Source organism: Toxorhynchites rutilus, chromosome 1 (assembly GCF_029784135.1).
Source record: "Toxorhynchites rutilus septentrionalis strain SRP chromosome 1, ASM2978413v1, whole genome shotgun sequence".
Lineage (NCBI taxonomy): Eukaryota > Metazoa > Arthropoda > Insecta > Diptera > Culicidae > Toxorhynchites > Toxorhynchites rutilus.
Window position 1 is genome coordinate 184,175,593 of NC_073744.1, and position 20,794 is coordinate 184,196,386.

Genomic DNA, 20,794 nt, shown 5'->3' on the forward strand with positions numbered 1-20,794 from the left:
TTATCAATGGTATTCCCTCATGCTTTTATTTTGTGCATTTCCAACTTTGTGTCACTGCCGATTAACAACGTGTTAATCGCTCGCTGAACATACAATGATTGATGAATCATAAATATTACTGCTCAAACTTCCTCCGTTTAGGGGAGGAGTCAACCTCATCGTACCAGCGTACGGAAGTCACCTCATATGTGAACATAAGAATTGACAAACGATCACTGTATTTTACATTTTCATCTGATTTAAATTGCATCTCTCATGTGTATGTAGTTCTCGAACCGCGAATTTGCTTCATTTGATGAACTCATTTTGGGAAAAAGTGGAAAAAATAGCATCTCTGTTATCGAGATATGTTATGTAAAAAATCCTCAGCTCTTCAGAAAAAATATAGAAAATGTAGCGCCTTCCATCTTTAACCGAGAAAACTTTGAAAAACTGATTCAATAAATAATTACAGTTCTAAAATCCAAATTTTTCCCAAAAGTAATATTTTTTCCAAAGAAAACTATCTCCTGAGCTTCAATTTGATCATCTGAATCGGTCCAGTAGTTCGAACGTTATGAAATTTTGTAGTGGAAAAATTGTTTTTTCAAACCATCGGTCAACTTTGGAAAATCATATCTCAAAAATGAAAAAAAAACATCTCTGATATCTAAACATGTATGTAAATGTAAAAAACTCTCTGCTTTCAAGAAAAATTTCAAAAAAATATAGCGTCCTCTAGTCCAAAACCATGAAAACAAAAAAAAACGACTACAATCAATAATTAATAATCAATAATCAATATGTTTTACAATGGGCTAGCTCATTGGCTTCAATTTGATATGTCAATCATATCTGAATTGGTTCAGTGTTTCAAAAGTTATGAATTTAAAAAAAAATCATTCTTGGGAAAAAGTGGAAATAATAGAATTTTTGGACCACCCTAAAATGGAAATGGTCACCCTAACGACAAAATAAAAAATACGGATCTAATGTTTTGTGATAAAGAACAAAATTACCACTTTTCACGAAAATCTGAAAGCCACTTTATCGGTTTGGCATGGCATGACTGATAGAATACATGTAACTTTAAACGAAAAATTTGACAATGACCAATTGAACACAAATAAAGAAACAAGAAAAGTCTCTTCTAACGTTACAGTTGAAGACATAGAGTAGAACATATGAATCATTATTAGTGAATGTTATTAATTAGATCCTTGTATCTATCCATCAATGAATGGAATGAGCAATTCCGCAAAACAAAAAAAAACTGTTTATTCGCAGCAGAGAAATTTACAACTCATTATTATGATACTCCTCTATTACATATTTAATTTTTCTGATGACTAAATCGATATCTTCATCCGTAATGTTGGTGTACACAACGATACGTGTAAACGACCAGTCACGAGCACTAACTTTAACACTGATCCCATTGCCACGGGCATCCACCAACCCGTGCTCAAGTTCCTCGGGTAAAACTTCAATCAATCGCCTTTCAAAGTCGCAAGATGTGATTCGGTTCGTCAATATTTGAATCATTAAAATATTGGTATGGAGATTTTCCAGGTCGACTTTGAACAGCGGGCTGTTAATACTCTGAATGAATTCGGCTATTCTCCTGGTTCGTGCATGATCCTTGCTTAGTTTGGGAACAATCTCGTCAAATGCACACAACCCAGCGGCTGCCAGAAAGCCAACCTGCCGCATGCCACCTCCCAAGGCTTTCCGCAATCGATGCGCTCTACGAAGAAATGAAGATACATACCTACAAGTGTTTCTTGTGCGATTTTCTACACTTACGCTTTGATAAAGTCATTGTGCCCCACAAGTACCGAACCGACAGGGCATGCGAGACCTTTGCTCAGGCAGAAACAAATCGAATCCACGTCTCGCACAATACGTGACACAGGAACTTTAAGGTACTCGGCAGCGTTGAAAATCCTTGCACCATCCATATGGATTTTTACAGATCGTTCCGTGCAAATTTTCGATAAATCCTCCAGCCATTGCAACGGGAGAACTTTGCCACCGCACATGTTGTGGGTATTCTCAACCAGCACCAAAGCTGTCTGCGACTCATGCACATCGTATCCTCGGAATTTGTTCCGTAGCTCACCCAAATCGAACGTACCATCTTCCTCATTTTTAATACAGTTCAAAAGAACTCCACCAATCTGGGCAGCTCCTCCTTGTTCGTACAGAAAAATGTGTGCCATGTCACCGACAATGGCTTCAGTGCCTCGTCTGCTGCAATGCACCATCACTGTACAGAAACATAAGTTTTTGTGATTGCTAACATCATTGAACTACCCACCGGCCAGCAGATTCCCCATTGTTCCACTCGGCACGAAGAGGGCCGCTTGTTTGCCAAACATCTGGGCAGATCTTCGCTCCAGTTCCTTCACCGTTGGATCTTCATCGTAAACATCATCGCCCACTTCGGCTTCGTAGATAGCCTTACGCATGCGAGCAGTTGGCAAACTCACGGTATCCGACCGTAAATCCACAACTCGGACAGCTGGTTTCATGTTATTTGCGTGAGGTGAAAGCACTTTAAAACGAACACGTTCTTCTCGAGGAACACGCAGATAATTACTGATGAGCTTGGATGGCTACTTCGTTATCAGCTGAACAACGATGAATAGGTTATTGTGTTCCTAATCCCGCATGATTCAACTATAGCGGCGGATTACAATTGCATTCGAGACAACGGATCGTATGTTGACCAAAATGTTATTTTCAGATTACTGAAATCGTATGAGCTACTCCATTGAATTTTGTTTATGAAACTAACTTGAAAATAGTGTTTCCTACTCTATATATATTTGACCATTTCATAATCTTATACGAGTAGCAGTAATCGAGATCACTTTATTATATTGTTTAGTTATCCACGGTTGACTTATATTTTTACTGTTTGGATCATAAAACACTCATTTGGAGTGGATCGTTTGTGAATGAATATACGGTATTATATGTACACGACAAACAACAGTTTAACAGTCACTTGGTGCAATTGATGTTGTGAATGTGCTTGTGCAACTCGCTTGGAAGCAGTCTTCAGAATGCAACGCGGTGCTGATGTGCACTCTTTCTGCACTCAATTGAACCATACACATACGTTGTCTCCTTTGCTTTCTCTGTTGATTTACGAGGAGCATTCAGCAACAACGAATCGCCAAAAATCGAAAAATGCATTTACACGAAAAAATCAATTACAGGCTTTCAAAGTATTTTCCTTCCGACAAAATACACGATTCCCAGCAAGTTTTCCACTTTTGGAAAGTCTGATAAAAGAAGTTTCCTCCGAGCTTCTTGAAAATCGCCTCCGATGCTTTTACTGATGTATTCTAGATGAATCGACGGCCTCTAAGGTGTATTTTTCAGCTCAGGAAATAACGAAAAATCACAGGGAAAAAAATCTGGGGAGTAAGGAGGGTGTGGCATAACTTGAATGTCGTTTTTCTCCAGGTATTCGGTTGCAATTCGAGCGGTATGCGGCGTCGCATACACGATTTCAAAACACATAGGGCCCTTTTCCATAAAACGAGACGAGCAATTCGTCTCGTCTCATATAGAGACGAATGAACTCTCAGAGTTTAAAGTCTCTCTAATTCATTACCTGTTACCTGTCTCGTCTCGTCACGGCTTCAGTCACTGTCGAGACGAGCAAAATATCCCATTCCAGTACACGAGTTTCATTGAAATGTTTTATTTGGTTTAAGTTTCATATATCTTTTGGTTTCATTGATATTTTTCCTAGAGCATATGGTTTCATCACTCAGAAGTTTTGTTATTATGGATTTATTGGGGGCAATGTTTGTTCACCTAATAAACGATTTATCAAGAAAAATTTTAAATCTATATATGCATTTCCAATAAAGTAGTTGTTTTGAGTTACTCATTTTCGTTCAATATGTGAAGACCCTTTTCGTGCCGTGTTAATATACTCAAAACAGTCATCTAGCATCCCTGGATATGAGTTCAATGTTTACATTTGGTTGTGTTGTTTGGAAGAGGCCCATTTGAAAATCTGTAAAATCTTGCAATTACTGAATTGAATTTGATGGTTGCAGTTGAAAACATACATTGCTTATGCAATACTAGTTTAGCCGTGAAACAATTTTTGAAGATAAAGGCGGAACAGAAGAATACCGATGTTTTCAATCAACAAGGTGAACAAACACATCAAACAAATTAGACGATTCGACTGATTCATTGACGAGCGCGGCCAAACGGTCGTCGAACCAGACGAGCTACTCGTCTGTTTTTAGTCGAGCTCGGCTCCTGGAATATGAAAACAAACGAGACGAGCGCTCGTCTCCTCGTCTCGTTTTCTGGAACAGGGCCCATATACTCATCCGCTATTAACGAGTGTAGAGACAATACTGAAAGTTGTTCTGGAAACAAAAAAATTATAGGAGGTTGTGTTCAAGACACGACCGCGTTGTTGACGTAGAACTACGCTGTGGTTTAATTCAAGTCGCTTGTTTATATCTGAGGATATTATTTTATAATACCACGAAAAAAAATTTTCTACCGGTTTGGTCGCCCTAAAATGTTTTTTTTTTTATTGTGGAATCATTTGACAATAATTGTTTGATGATTCATTCTTGTGCTCGCAGAACAATACATGCTCGAGATAAGCGCAGCTGTCATCCTTTTGCCCAAAAAAATTAATAACTTTATATAACTTATTGAATAACTTTTTTTAAATGATGATGGTCCCACCTCTTTCCCCTACATAGGTTTGAGCTGGACGAGTTATCTTGTGGATAATTCTATGGAGGAGTTTCTTTGTAATATCAAATCAACCAGTAAGCTAGTTAAAAACAAAAAACGGTCCGGTTGTACCACTGGCATAGATTGTTTATCAAAAGAACAAGTAAGGGCATTATCTAAACGCTAAATATTCCATGGCATGTCAAGAGAATTTCCAATCCGGGAAGACACTTGACCGATCGGGAATCGAACCCAATGCCTATATCAGCATTAGCCATGAATTTACAAGGGATTTCCCGCTTTACTAGATTCCTGAGAACGATCTACTAATGCGATCGCTTTCGAGTCCAGACAGCTGAGCAACCCCGAGCCTAATTCTAGCCGACACTTCAGGCCCAGTAACTCTCCCAAGGCATGTCAAGAGAATTTCCAATCCGGGAAGACCCTTGACCGATCAGGAATTGAACCTAAGGGTGGGTTTAGACTAGTGATATATTCATGTGAAGAAATATGATGAGATTTATAGAAATCGCATCAACCGTTTACACTAGCGTGAACTTCTATAATGAATATATGCATATTTTCGGTGAATTTATTCACCTGAAGTAGAACTGCATCCAACTTCAGTGATTTCTCACCAGTGAGTAATTCACAAGCGTTTACATATGCTCAATTTATTCAAGTTATATATACCTCGAATAAGTGTATCATATTTATTCTCACATGTTTACACCTATTTTCACGTGAATAAATCCATCTATAGCTATAGATCTCCCTAATGTAAACCCGCCATAATACCTATGTCAGTACCAGCCTTGAATTTACAAAGGAAATCCCGCTTTACTGGATACCCGACAACGATCTGTTAATCGTTTTCGAGACCAGACAGCTGAGCAAACCTAAGCCTAATTCCAGCCGATACTTCAGGCCCTTCATTCAACCTGGGGTATAATCGCTTCAATCTGAATCTGCAATAAGATCTGCCACAACACAGAAAGATCTCGTCAATCATCTGTAAAAAAGATAAATTTACAAGTATTCCGGTTGAGCTATGCCTAGCTTCTTTTCAGTTTCCACTTTCAATCCCTTGGAATGGATCGATCTTATTAAACAAAACAAAAACAAAGAAAAAAATCACTTTTGCCAATGTTCAATTTCAAATTTTACTATGCCGGTTCACGCGCGCGATGCTCAAACTCTTGTAGACTTCACAATTATTTTGAAACTAATCTAATAACTAAAATTATTAAAAATTGAAGAAAAAAAAAATAATAAAAACAACATACCATCATCATTATAGTCTAAAGATAAAAAAAACACACACACATGCACCTACACCTAAAACAGTACTCTATTCATTATGTAATAATGATGACGGTCCCACTTTATTTTCCTACAACGATTTGAGCTGGACGAATTTTCTTTGATAACTATATATATGTATATGGATTTCTTTTATAATACAAACAAAACCAGTATATTAGTTAAGAGCATATACATAGATTGTCACTCGAAAGAGCAAGTAAAGGCATTATATGAACGCTAGATATTCCAAGGCATGTCAAGAGAATTTCCAATCCGGGAAGACCCTTGACCGATCAGGAATCGAACCTAATACCTATATCCATACCAGCTTTGAATTTACAAAGGAAATCCCGCTTTACTGGATACCCGACAACGATCTGTTAATCGTTTTCGAGACCAGACAGCTGAGCAAACCTAAGCCTAATTCCAGCCGATACTTCAGGCCCTTCATTCAACCTGGGGTATAATCGCTTCAGTCTGAATCTGCAATAAGATCTGCCACAACACAGAAAGATCTCGTCAATCATCTGTAAAAAAGATAAATTTACAAGAATTCCGGTTGAGCTATCCCTAGCTTGTTCGCAATTTCCACTTTCAATCCCTTAGAATATGATTTTCTTAAAAACAGAACCATTTTTTTTAGCCAATGCTCAATTTTAAGCTTCTCTATGCCGTTTCACGTGCACGATGCTCAAACTGTTGTAGACTACTCGAAATGTATAAAAAAAATTAAAAACGAGTACAAACAAATAAAATACCACCATCATCATAGTCTAATGATTAAAAAGACAAAAGCACAAAAAAAAAATTAATCCGTTATAGCTTCGTCATCTTACATACTAACATTGATTACACACCAGGTCAAAAATTTAAATCATGCTTCAAAAACTCTTTACAAATACTACGAAACATTCGAAGGCTTGTTGCTGTCTTTGCCTCATTGGGTAAGGTATTATACAGTCGATATCCCTTATAAAAAATTGAATTTTGGGTACACGACATTCGGAAGTTCATGGTTCTGAGGTCGCTTGCTTGTCTTGTATTATATCGATGCATGTCTCTTCCATACATTATAGTGTTTCGTAGGTAATTCGGCGTCATATTATTAGTCATTTTGTATATAAACGTGAGCGTGCAATATTTAATACGCTGACTGACTGACATCCATTGTAGGCATTCTAGCATGAATCTCCGCGGAGTTCGTCGATCACATCTCAATAGCCTTGTTTTGCAACATTTGCATTCTTTGCATCTGTCTCTTATTTGCAAGAAATAGTACAGATGCACAATAATCAAAATGTGGAGCGATCAGCGCTTTGTAGATCGTTATTTTGCTTTCAAAAGTCAAGAAACGATTTATTCTACAAAGCACTCCATATTTTTGAGCTGCCTTCTTTATAGTATAATTAATGTTCTCTTCAAAAAGCAGCGTTTCGTCTAGAATAACGCCAAGATATTTGATTGATGATACTCTTTCTACGGGTTGCCCATCTATACTTATACTATTGCCACTATCAAGACTGCGTGTCGACACTACCATGTATTTCGTTTTACTTATATTTAATTTCAATTTTTTCCATTTTAACCAGTCATCTGAGTTTTGTAGTTCAAGATTCATTTTTCTGTAACAGTCTTGCAATGTATCTGCCACAACAAATATCGCTGTGTCGTCAGCGAACAAATTCACGTCGCTGTCATTTAACACCTGTTTGATGTCATTGATATAAAGCAAGAAAAGTAACGGCCCCAGAACACTTCCTTGAGGCACACCCAGATTCACTGATCCCGCCGATGATTTACTGTCCCTATAAATAGTGATTTGTGTTCGCCCGCTTAAGTAGCTTTCAAACCACGTCAATACAGGTCCAGTTACATCATAACTGGAAAGTAGTTTTATCAATTTACACCGGTCTACTGTCTCGAAGGCCCTTTTCAAATCAATAAATACCGTCAAAATAACTTTCTTCTCCTCTATAGCCTGTTTCCATTTTAGAAGCAACAAATTAAGAGCCGTTTCACAAGAGTGGTTTTTCCTAAATCCAGACTGTTCATCTACCAGTATTTCATTTTCCGTTATATGTTCCAGAAGTTGATCTTTGACAACGATTTCTAGGATTTTTTCGTACATTGGTAATATATTAACTGGTCTACGGTCTTCTGGTTTGGTCGATTTCGGATTTTTTGGAATCGGTATGACAACGGATTTCTTCCAACTATGTGGGCATTCACCTCGAATCATCGACTCATTTACTATATATAGTAGATTCTCTTTGATTAAATCAAATGCATCTACTAATACCGTTTTATTGATATCGTCAACACCCGCACAGTTTCTTAAATCCATCACAACCTTCCTCAGTGTTTCCATACTGATGGTTCTGAAGCATCTCCATTGTGAAGACAAACTAGGAAAAGCAAGATTTAGTCGATTTGTAGGAGGCACAATACCATTGTGGATTTCCTCCACACTTGACGTGAAAAATTTGTTCAATTTTTCAGCTGTTATGAAATTACATTCTGTATTACCGTCAAATTCAATCTCGATATCTTTACTTCCGCATGGATTACACAAATCTTTTATTTTTTTCCACAGCTTCTTTGGATCATGTTGAACTGCCATTATTTCACTTTGAATTAATTTATTTTTGGAATTCTTTAGTTCACGTACATAAATATTTCTCCATACTTTGTACATGTCCCAATATTTAATACTGTTTGTACGTTTAGCTATTATTAGGTAATGATCCCGTTTTCTTCTGATGGAAGCTAGCGTAGTGGTATACCAAGCTTTGTCTCCGCTCTGTCTTTGTGCTGGAATGCCCGATCCTCTAGGGGTCAATATCTTTTTCATTGAAGAGCAAAGTGCTTCCTCAAGATTTTTTGCAACATCATGAAGAGAGGAGTGTTCTCCAATCGGCATTATTTTGATCTGTAAAACAGTTTGATGCAATGATTGCAATGCCAGAGACATCAATGAGTGAGTACTTTGGTCGCGTCCACAGCTCAATCCGAAACGAAAACATGTGATGACGCATAACAAGGAAGCGATATTCATTGCTTTGAATACAGAACGATACTGAAAGTTTGCCTTCCTTACTTGCTTGAGACTTTAAACTTCTTCAGTTCATTCGTCTCTAACCATCAAAAAGCCCTTGGAAAACTTTATCCATCATATTACTCCTCCACCTCCATTGCCTTGAGAAAGGCATTCGATCCCTCGCCATCCAGCTCGCCCAGCAACGATGTTGTTCAGTCGGTGTCCTCACGAATGATGAAAGTTTGCCTCAGCGAGATCCACTGTTTATATTCTAGGCAAATACTCCCCTTCGTTCTCCTCCTTTTCCTTTGTTCACGGAGACTTTACATCATACGATTTCCCCTTCGTTGCTCGTCGATAAGTTGCTCATTATTAACAGCTCTGTTCGGGAAAGCACACAAATGGACAGAACAAATGTATGAGGAAATAGGAATGCTTTCAATTTTCATCAATTTAATTCATATACAGACTATGGTAATGTAATGTATAGCATATCAAAATCTTAGGGAATTTCCGATTCGTTTGTTATGTAAATCCCCAAAATCTGTTTTCTGATTTGGCACCCTTAATAAAAAGACGTATTTCTACGTCAAAACCTTGCTTTACACGCTCCCGAGGTCATTTCAACCGTAACCAGTGTTGCCTCTTCAAAAAAAATCACTGACAGTTTCTTTTAAAATGCTCCTCGTATTTTCCTTCGCTCAAGCGTTTTTATGTTTCGCTTAGAACGAAAACGATGTTTGGTATCTGGACTCAGCGCCGTGTTCAAAACCCCATCTCATGTTTAATGAGTTTAACCCTCCTGTACTCGCGTGCAAAATTATAACACGTATACTCGCGCACAGTGTCACAGACCGAAAATTGAACTTCTCTGTAATGTTGCCATTGTGTATTTTTCAGGCTTTGTTGGCATTTATTTGAAGAAGAGGGTATGATTGAATGAAAAAACTCCAAAATATATGTTTTCTTCGTCTTTATTATGTTTTAATAGTCATCGTATTCAGCCTTCTAAAATAGAATAATTTTTGATACTCCAACACAAATAACGAAATTCGAATTTTTCACTGTTATTAACTAAAAGTAAGCAACTGAATATAATTTATGGAAGTATAAAGAGCTATAAAATAACATAAGAACGTATTAATCGATTGTGATTTCATTGGAGTAAGAATCAGAACATAGCATAACTGCATGCTCGAAACAAACATATTTTTTACATTTCATGCAGTTGTTGTGTGTTTTTCAGGTCTTTTATCGAAGAGAAGAATGTATAACGACCTTCTAGATAATTACCAGATGATAAAGGTTCTGGAAAATAAAGTTTGCGTATTTCTAATATTCTTTGTCTCTATTTTTCGGTAATCTAAGCATTAATACCTTTTTAGATGGGACAAAAAAAAGATGATATAAAAGGATTTTTCTTGTTTTCTTGTCGATATTATCCATTATAAAAAATATCCCCGAAACTGTAATTGTTAAAAATTACCATAAGTTACCGATTAGTTTATAGTTTACTGTTTACAACTCTTCCACAAGTGAAATTCTTTCACAAGTGTGTATATGTATGATCATTATATTTAGCGAATAACTATACGAAAGCCAAACATTTATATTTTGCTTTTGAACGTATGAGTCTAACGACGAATATATCGACGAATAGTCAATATATGGATCCGTTCAATCCAGTTACAAAAGGGACTGAAATCAAATAAGAATAGTCCGATAATGATCTTATCCATTATATTCAATAAATATTCCACGTCACTAACATTAATTTATACATTTCATTCAACAATATTCTAGAATATGAAAAAAGTCACTTGTCCAAAAAAGTTACTCCTACACATGCGATACGCTAAACGATGACGAACGACGAATAACGAAGCTAGAGAGAATCGCAAAGTCTTAGTGTTGATATTTTCTGAACGAATTTTTGATTTCTCGGTCTGACAGACCAATGCGCGAGTATAGGAGTGTTAATGAGAATATTTGTTATGAACGCGCGCTGAAAAAAAAGAAAGAGTTTTCTGAAGACTGCTTGGAGAAGCTGTTCCCAGATTTTTATGAATTTTCATGTAGACTAACAGTGCTCATCCCACCTCACTCTAGACAGTTTCCGTGAATCAGTGCAAGCCAGAAAAACGATCTTCGACGATATATTTTTGACGTAGGACTACGTCTTTCAGTAAGGGTGCCAAAGCAGAAAACATATCACGTTTTTATATAATAGTTTTAACGCTGAAAACTCTTTTTGCTGCAACTTAATGTTTTGCTCACCAATCGTATCGGAAATTCTCCAGATTTGTTTGATATGATATATGTAAATGGTATGAATTAACGAAAACTGGAAGTAATCTTCTTCCCATTTTCCCATTCATTGTTATACGCATTTCTGTGTATGGGAACTGTGAAAAAGAACCAAGCTTATGTTGCACGAGTCGAGCGCGCGTAAAGGTGGCCGTACACTGTTTATCTGGAGGTCAAATATTTGACACTTTTTGACAGATAAAATTTGGTTTGAAATTTGTACCAACACTATTTTGTTTGCCACTATTCAATTATCAACAGAGGCAAACAAACTACAAACATGGAAGAAATTCGACCGTAATATTTAAGGTTACCTATCCATGTACCGATAGGTTCAAAGAACAGACCGAACAAATACATTCGAAAAAAAAATTAGAGGAACAGAGGGCGAAGTCGGAAATTTTAACAGATCTTTGACATGCTGTAACCAGAGATGCCAACCTTCCTGATTTTCAAGGATTTCCCAGACTTTTTGGCTCGTATCCTGACATCCTGACGAACACTCGATTTTGCCTGATTTCTGTGGAGTAAACTTGATTTTTATTTTAATTATTTTATCACAATAAAAAGTTTTATTGGTTGGAAATGAGAACTGTCAGAATAGCCTACATAAAAAGCTTTCCGGTTCTCCCTTGTATAGTGATTGCTCTTTCTTTCGTTTATTATTTATTATTACGTATTAATATTTATTTGAATGCCTAAAACAAGTAGTGCGTTTATTCCACCTGAAAATCCATTATATTTTTCGCTTCACAATGACAAAAAATGAAACCGTAAATGCCAATTGAATGAATGAACATTGAGGATAATTTTGCGAAATCTTTTTTCCCTCTCTCTGTGTCAAGGATTATAGAGTTATAGATATTTAGTAAATCTTGTTTTTTAAAGTATATAATTATAAATTATTCAAAACCCGTAAAAAAGTATGACATTTATTGTCGTAGTCATGATACCACGAACCACATTACTAATAATGCATAGTTGTGGAAATGCCTGAAAAAGGGCCAGTGAAAGTTTGCTCGAGAATAAAACAAAGTAATAAATATAATAAAATAAAGATTATTAATAGACTGGGTACGAAAATAATGGAAAACAATATTAGCCACTAACAGTGTTGTCCATATCCTCTGTGTTAAATTCACCCACATACTCCGTCAACCTCAACGAGAGCGCTCACCTTTGTTCTATAATCATCATAGTTCTAGATATGTGCGAGCGCAAGATGAAGGAAGATAAGTTTTTTTTTCACTCAACACTCGGTCGCACTAGAGTGTGGGAAGAGATCGCACAAACTCTCTACAGTGTAGCGGATAAATTCACTGGAGAGTACACTCTGATGAGCTTACATAGCATTTGTGGTTTGCTCTTCAGTTTACTCTTCAGTGTACCCCTCAGTGTAGCAGAGTGCGGATCAGCGCGCTTCAGTGCTGGACACAGGTTTTCGCACACTCGAACTCTCAAGAGTAAAGAGAGTGTAACTCACTCGCACCAAGATTTCTCCCGACTAGCGCACACTGGCTCTTTATGTATTCGCCGGTGAAAGGGCAAAGCGCATGGTTTCTCTTTGGTGAGTGATGACTGTATCCTCCGTTTAGGTATGAAACACGCGCGCGAGTGTATCATTTCAGTGAAAATGCCATCACTGGCAACTGAGAATTATAAAGAACTAAAAAAAGGAGATAAAGGTTCCTTCATGTTTTCGGAGCAAATTCGTGCCGCTATTGATGATAAATAAATCGAGACGTTGATCAAGAGTATTCCTCAGTATACGATAAATGAATTAACAAATACAATACAGATATGTAAATCCACTGTTGATGAGCATCTGCTGGAGCTTGGCTACGTATTTCGAGACGATATGTGGGTTCCACACAATTTTTATGAAACGCCTTCGTCTGCGTGATAGACGTCTCCTTTCCATCAGGCCAGCGCCAAACTTCATGTCTCGATAAATTACACAATAAATTATTTTGGACTTATGGTAGGAGATCCTATATCATCAGCCTTCAAACTAACCGGTTATTACACTCTCAGATAATCACAGGTTCAGGTCTCTACAAAATTCATTCAAGGGCAAGAACTTCGATCCTATGGACATAAAATTTTGAAGCTGGATGAAACATAGCGAAAGATTGTTGAACAAAACTGTGCACATAAAATTGAATAAATGTATGTCTGCCTATAAAAATGATGCCTTTGTTTTCCTAAAAATCGGCACGAACTTTCCGGACATCCCAAAATGAGCTATCCTGATTTATCCTGATTTTTGAAAATAATATTTGGCAACCCTGGTTGCATGTTCTGGGTGATTATAGTTTGTGACCGATATCAGAGTGGGAAGAAGAAAGTCTAGTGCAACTTGGCAGCGCAGTTCGATCGTAAAGTGAGGATGGTACCAAACAAAACGAAAAGTGTTGGCAGCTTTCGACGTTTATCTTCATCAGTAAGCTGTTGTAAAAGAATCCAAAGATGCTGACGTATACGTGATACACGATTCAAATGGTGTGTTCGTGTGTTCGTTGTACGGGCAATGAGAGTGGAGAGAGGATATTTGTATCAATTGATAGGAAATATTTCGAATCGCGGAAATCGGTGCAAACAGTTGTTGAATGGAATAAGTTGTATGTTGTATGTTTTTGTATGTAGTATGTAGTATGCTTTACACAGTGAACAAACCCGGTTTTATCCGACACGTACTGGTACGACCCGACAAATACATGATATGTTTATATTGCCAGACAGCCGGTTCTCAGCTAAGTGGTGCGGACTCAATCCACTTCATTTTCAAGCAAATTCATGCATGTTTTCAAGCGATTTCTTGCAATAAATTCTCAGACCACCAGGGATGCCAGATTTACAAATATGTTTGTAAATTTACAGACATCTGTAAAACACTTTTCATTTTTGTTGTAGACTTTTTGGATACAAAAATATTTCACAGGTTTTTGAAAAATAAGAGGCTTTATTCATGACATCAAAGATATTCGACTCACCATATGACATTTTTCCATAGTTTTAATACAGAAAAGCTATTATATTTAGTTTATATCAATACACATGACGTTAGACCAGCGATACTCAACCTGCGGCCCGGCAGTCTTTCTGGTTGGCCAATCTGGTGTGTATAAAGTTTGAAACTCGTACTTTTGCCATGACATCATTGCAGACGAAAGAGAGAATACGGTTATTCACAATTAATGAAAAATTGCATTCTCTGCAGGAAAGGAAAAATCTTGAATGAAAATTGTCTCTGATAATTATTTTCTGTTCTAGATAAGATTGTTTTGCTGAAATGCAAGGAGATTTATTGAAGAATAGTTAAGTTAGGGTCAGGACTATGTCTTCTAAGTATTTAAACAACATCGAATAAAAATTTTCATTCTATTTTCAACAACTTACATTCGCTTTCGGGTCTGCTTATGACGAAATATGGGTTACTGTTCGATATTGTTACCACAGACATGGTTCATGGCCGTGTGGTGATCTAAAACTTGTATAGCCTTGCATGGCGGATGGAAAATATTCACTGCATTTTCTTATAAATTTCATCAACGACAAGACCGCAAGCCTTGGTGGATGTCCAATATATCAACGAAGAAATACTGATTTTTATAAAAATTAACAACGCGTATATATGTGTATGTATGTATGTGTAGATTGTTGAAACATTTAAACACATTTACAACACATAAGTTATTGAGTGGTCCGAGAAATCAATTTTTTTCGCATTTTCCCAAAAATGACAAATGAAAATTAATAACTTTTGAATCACTGATTTAGAAGATCGACATATAAAATTGAACTAATGACCTAGCCTTTTAGTGAAAAATATTTAACTTGCGAAAAAAATGATTATGTTTTAGTAATTATTGATTGTAATCGTATTTTTATTTTTTTATGACTTTGGACTAGAGGGCGCCATATTTTTTTATATTTTTTCTTGAAAGCTGAGAATTTTTTACATAACATATATCGATATCAGAAATGCTATTTTTTTCGTTTTTTAGATATGATTTTTCAAAGTTAACCGGTGGTTCGAAAAATCATTTTTCCCCCTTTGTCCAAAAATAACATTCTGCAAAAAATCATAACATTTTAACTACTAAACCGATTTAGATGATCGATATATTAAATGGAAGCCAATAAGCAAAATTTGAAAAAATATCACACTTGCGGGAAGTTTGGATTCTAGAAGCGGGAATATTGATCGAAGACTTAAAACATGTTAAATTTACAAAGTTATAACTTAAAAATGAGAATTATAGCATCTCTGATATCGAGATATGCTAGGTAAATAATCCTCAGCTTTCCATGAAAAATATAAAAAATTATAGCGCTCCTATCTTTAACCGAGAAAACTATGAAAAACTAACTGAATCAATAATTACAAAAATGAAAAATTCAATTTTTTCGCAAAAGTAAATTTTTTCCATAGAAAAATAACTTGTAAGCTTCAATTTGATATGTCGATGATAGGAATCGGTCCAATAGTTCAAAAGTTATGACTTTTTGTAGTGGGAAAATGGATGTAAACCCCGCTAAATGCTCCGTCATCTCGTTCTCGCGCACGAGAAAGAACATATTGTATACGTATGTCTTGCGTGACTCAGAAATCGAGCGCGTTAGTGAAGTCAAAGACCTAGGGGTAATATTGGACACGCAACTCTCGTTCAAACCGCACATCTCGTTCATTGTCAATAAAGCGACCAGAACTCTAGGATTCATCTTCAGAATTGCCAAAAATTTCACTGACATCTACTGCCTCAAATCTCTCTACTGCTCTCTATCTCGCTCTGTTTTAGTGTATGGTTCTGCAGTTTGGACTCCTCACTACAACAATGGCGTCGAAAGAGTTGAGTCTGTTCAACGAAGGTTCGTGAGATATGCACTCCGCAGATTGCCGTGGACGGACCCCTTCCGATTACCGAGTTACGAGAGTCGTTGTCAGTTGATTAACCTGGAACTTTTATCGGTCCGTAGAGATACAGCCAGAGCTCTGTTCATAGCTGATGTTTTGCAAGGACGCATCGACTGTCCCGTTCTCTTGGAGAACATCAATATCAACGTCCGACCTCGAGCTCTCCGGAATAATGCGATGCTAAGATTGCCCGTACAACGTACGAACTACAGCATGTTTGGTGGATTTAGTGGTTTGCAAAGATTATTCAACAGAGTGACCATGTTTTACGACTTCCATTTATCCCGAACGCTTCTTCGCCGGAGGTTTAGCTCTTTTTTTTCTAAACTAGTTTAATTTACCATAGGTTTTTAGTTTCGATGTTAGTTTTATTATGTGACGAACTTATGTAGTGTAACATTCATGTTTAGATATAAGTAACATCATTGGGGCCTTCACAGCCTGTTGATGAATAGACAATAAACGAATAAACGAAAAATGAGGAAAAATTGTTTTGGAACCATCGATTAGTTCTGAAAAATCATATTTCAAAAACGAAAAAAAAGCATCTTTGATATCGAGATATTTTATGTAAAAATTCTCAGCTTTCAATTAAAAATATAGAAAAAAAAGCGCCCCCTAGTCCAAAGCCATGAATACATTGAAAAACGACTACAATCAATAATTGCGAAAATAGGATCCATATTACCTGCAATTTCAATATTTCTCAATTAAAGCTCATTGGCTTGAATTTGATATGTCGATCATCTAAATCGGTTAAGTGGTTCGAAAGTTATAAATTTTTGAAAAAAGTCATTTTTGAAAAAGTGGAAAAAAATAATTTTTTGGATCACCCTAAAATGGAAATGGGCACCCTAATGAAAAAATAAAAAAATACGAGTTTAATGTTTTGCGATAAAGAACAAAATTACCACTTTTGACGAAGATCTGAGAATCACTATATTGGTTTGGCATGGAATGGCTGTATATATATACAAAATACAATCTTACGTGCATCGCGATGTACAAAGTATTAATGAATATGTGAAAATTAACGTTAAAAAACATTTCTATAGATCTGTACACTTTTACAGACTTTTCCACATTTTTAACAGACATTCACATGTTTTTACAGACTTTTTTCAAAAATCATCTGGCATCTCTTCCTTCCACTTTTTATCGAATATTTTCAAATCGCAGGAGTAAACATTTACGTGACTCTGACTCGTTTGTTTTTATTTCGTTCGGAAAAAACGTTATGTCAAAGGGAGGGGAGATTAAAAATGCGTTGCTCAGTGAAAGGTTGAGATGCTCTTTCAGAGATGCAATGGTTAATTAAACAATTGACGGAAAAATGTAGCTCGTTCATTTTATAATTCTAATTATTTTTGCCCTTGACAACAATACCTCTTTTATAGTGTTGATTATCATAAGAAAAATAACACTCCTGATCGTTGGATCTCTTTTGACATTTCAATTGGATCTTTTTTGACAGCCGTTTTGATTTAGTCCGCACTACCTAGGTTCTCAGTAGAGATGTGCCATCCGCTCATGAGCTGTTCCGAAGAATCGACTCTTTGAAGTGAGTTGACGCGGAACAGCTCGCAAAAAAAATCAAACAGCTCTTCAGCTCACTTTGATGATGATGAAGGAGAGAAAAGAGCTGTAGAATTGAAGAGAGTGTGTGAGCTGTAAGATTCAAATGAACTGACCGTCTCTCGCTCTTCGTGTTAAGACATCAGTTTAGTTTCATTTGTCCCTCGTCTTTTCAACTGTTATATTCGCGTTGACGGCATTGAGCTTTGTTTACCGCCAAAAATAATAATTGGCTCTCAGGCAGAATGAACACGTTTTTAAAATTCAAATTATTAATGAAAATTAACTTCTGTGTATCAAATGAGTATTCTATTTCAATGAAAAACACTTTGTTTGCAGGCGGTGCAAAAATCTCATAAGATTTTTTTTTTTTGAAGAAAACTTTCTATTGTAATGTAAAGCCTCAGTAAAAATGTCGGAAATGTTGTACTCGCCGAGTCTGTTGTAAATAATAGTCTGGAATACGTGTTTCAAGTAATTAATAATATGGTGTGAAAAATTTCATTTGAATTTTAACATTTTCAAACTGGCTTCGTGGCTATCGAGTTTGGGACCCAAATTGAAAGTCGGCACTGACAACTGAGCTGAAGAGCTGTTCATAAAGAACAGCTCATTTAGATGAGCTGATATGATCAGAGCTGTTCATCATGATGAGCTGATTTGCACACCTCTAGTTCTCAGTACGGACCTGCAGTACAGACGGAGCCAAGATATTTGTTTTTGGAGCAAAAATTTAATTCGCGTTGACGACATTGAGCTTTCTCATATCTTTTTTATATCTGATATATAGATCAACAGTGTCGACGTCTGGTAGCGATATCCATTCAGGGAGATGTTTACCATCATTCTCTATCAGTTTACAGGGCCCAAAGGCAGTTTTAACTTGTTCCAAGTTCAAATTTTACGCCTGAAGTAGTAAATATTAGTTATATAAATAATAAATAACAGTTTATTTCAAATATTTCGATACATTCTAAAATAATATCCGTACTAAAGAGATAAACAAGCGAATTGGGCAATATAATTCTATAGTTCTACGTCGAAAATGCGGTCGTTTCCTAGATACAATCTCTTTTTTTTTCCAACTCTCGAGTCAAGTCGGGTCGAACCAGGATTTTAGTTTCCATATTTCATGTAGTTTCCATAGTTTCGATGAAACCATGATGTAAACAAATGAACTTATAATGACAATCAATGCCTATAAAGTGTCTATACACCTAGAGCTTGATTTAGTGAAATTTTGAAAAATAAATCACTCAGAAAATTTCTTTATATAATTTTCCAATTGTCTAGATTTTTCCGCGTTGAACCTTTAGTATCAGAAAAAAAATCGAGGGGTTGTATCCAAGACACGACCGCTTTAGACATAGGACTACACAATCTTTTTTTTTTGAAATTTGTTGGTTTATCATTTCGGATATTATTTGCGAATAGTTGTATAATAATAATAAGTTGTATCTCGTATGTTTTTGTATGTATTGTATGCACATATTTGTAATGGCGAAGATTGCAGTTCGTTGTATTTTGTGTCTAGAGGCTGATTTAGACGATGCCAGTCAGCGCTCTAGTTGAAGTATCCAGTGAATAGAGAACAGACACTCTGTTTAAGTTAGAGGCCAATTGCTTGTTCGATACTGGTACAAATAACTTGAACAGAGTGTCTGTATCCTGTTCACTGGATACTTCAACTAGAGCGCTGACTGGCATCGTCTAAATCAGCCTTAAGGAATATTACATAGTTGTTTGTGAAATCCTGTTCAATTTTGTGATACATTGTAACCAGCTGGAAGCGTAATTGATAGTATAAGCTGCTATATCAACTGATATTTATTTTCAACATTATCCCTAAAACAGCAGCAAGTGGGATTACCGCAAGCTGCTGTTGACTGAATTTCGTTTTTTTTTTTTGGTTGTGTTATTGTGTTGGTATTTCGCTACGCTCGTGCTTAGGCCAATGGATGAATGTGGTGTATGTAAGGATGGTATTGTGATCAGCGATGATCCGGTTGCTTGTGTTGGAAATTGTGGCGCTCGTATGCACAGGCACTGCACGAATCTAACTAAAGCAGCTGCAAAGCTGATCAATGATAATGTAAATATACTGTTTAAGTGTAATGAGTGTTTATCTGCTAGCAAAAGTGAGCCACATGATTTGGTTGTTGACATATCATTGTTGAAAGAGGAAATGAAAAAGCTCAATTTCGTATCTGAGACAATAACCAATATTTGTGATACGTTTGCTTTGCAGATAAACAGTGCATTGGAAAAAGCTAAACATGTTTTGGAAACGAGCCTTAATACTGCTCTTCAAGAACATATGAATCTAAGACAAGACCAGACAACTAGCTTCTTACTCTTCTTCGTCGTCCAAAAACGAAGCCATGACATGAAGATGCCAGAGCTGCCAAATATTATAAAATATCGGATTTTTCAAATTTCTATTTTAATGAATCGTAACATTTGGTTGGTGCGAATTCAATGATTATTGCATATTTTCAAATAGACAATCTCAAAAATATGCTTTAAAAGGATAAAATAAGTCTTTTAAATACCCATATCTATAATATAATCGTTTCCAAAACAAATTTGGGATTTTTTTTTAGCAAATAAATCTAATCTGACAACCGTTACAGCGTTATGCAGATTCTCATTGTCTGAACCAAAACATTCTATCTTATTATATGAGCAGGAATACAACCAAAACAACGTTAGGAAGCCATTTTATTCATACAAAACGTAATTCAAAAATAAAAATGAAGTGTAAAGCCTTAAATTGTGAGCGAAGGACGGATACTCATCCTGAGTATAAATTTTATCGGTTCCCTCAAGACAAAAATATTCGGAAAGAATGGATTCGATTTTGCGTGAACAGTGAATTAGAAGTTCCATTCTTTGAAATCAAATCAAGCACAAGAATATGTAGGGTAAGTATTAAAAACTAATTC

General features: G+C 36.2%; 1 protein-coding gene across 1 annotated transcript; it reads right to left on the reverse strand.

Moving 5' to 3' along the window:
* Nucleotides 1-1,232: 1,232 nt before the first annotated feature.
* Nucleotides 1,233-3,894, reverse strand: LOC129766514 (uncharacterized). The gene is made up of 3 exons (XM_055767083.1): nt 2,300-3,894; nt 1,786-2,248; nt 1,233-1,726 (listed from the first exon to the last, which is right to left on the reverse strand). The coding sequence occupies exons 1-3, from the start codon at nt 2,511-2,513 to the stop codon at nt 1,276-1,278; spliced, it is 1,128 nt and encodes a 375-aa protein (XP_055623058.1). The 5' UTR covers nt 2,514-3,894; the 3' UTR covers nt 1,233-1,275.
* Between the last annotated feature and the right edge of the window lie 16,900 nt (nt 3,895-20,794).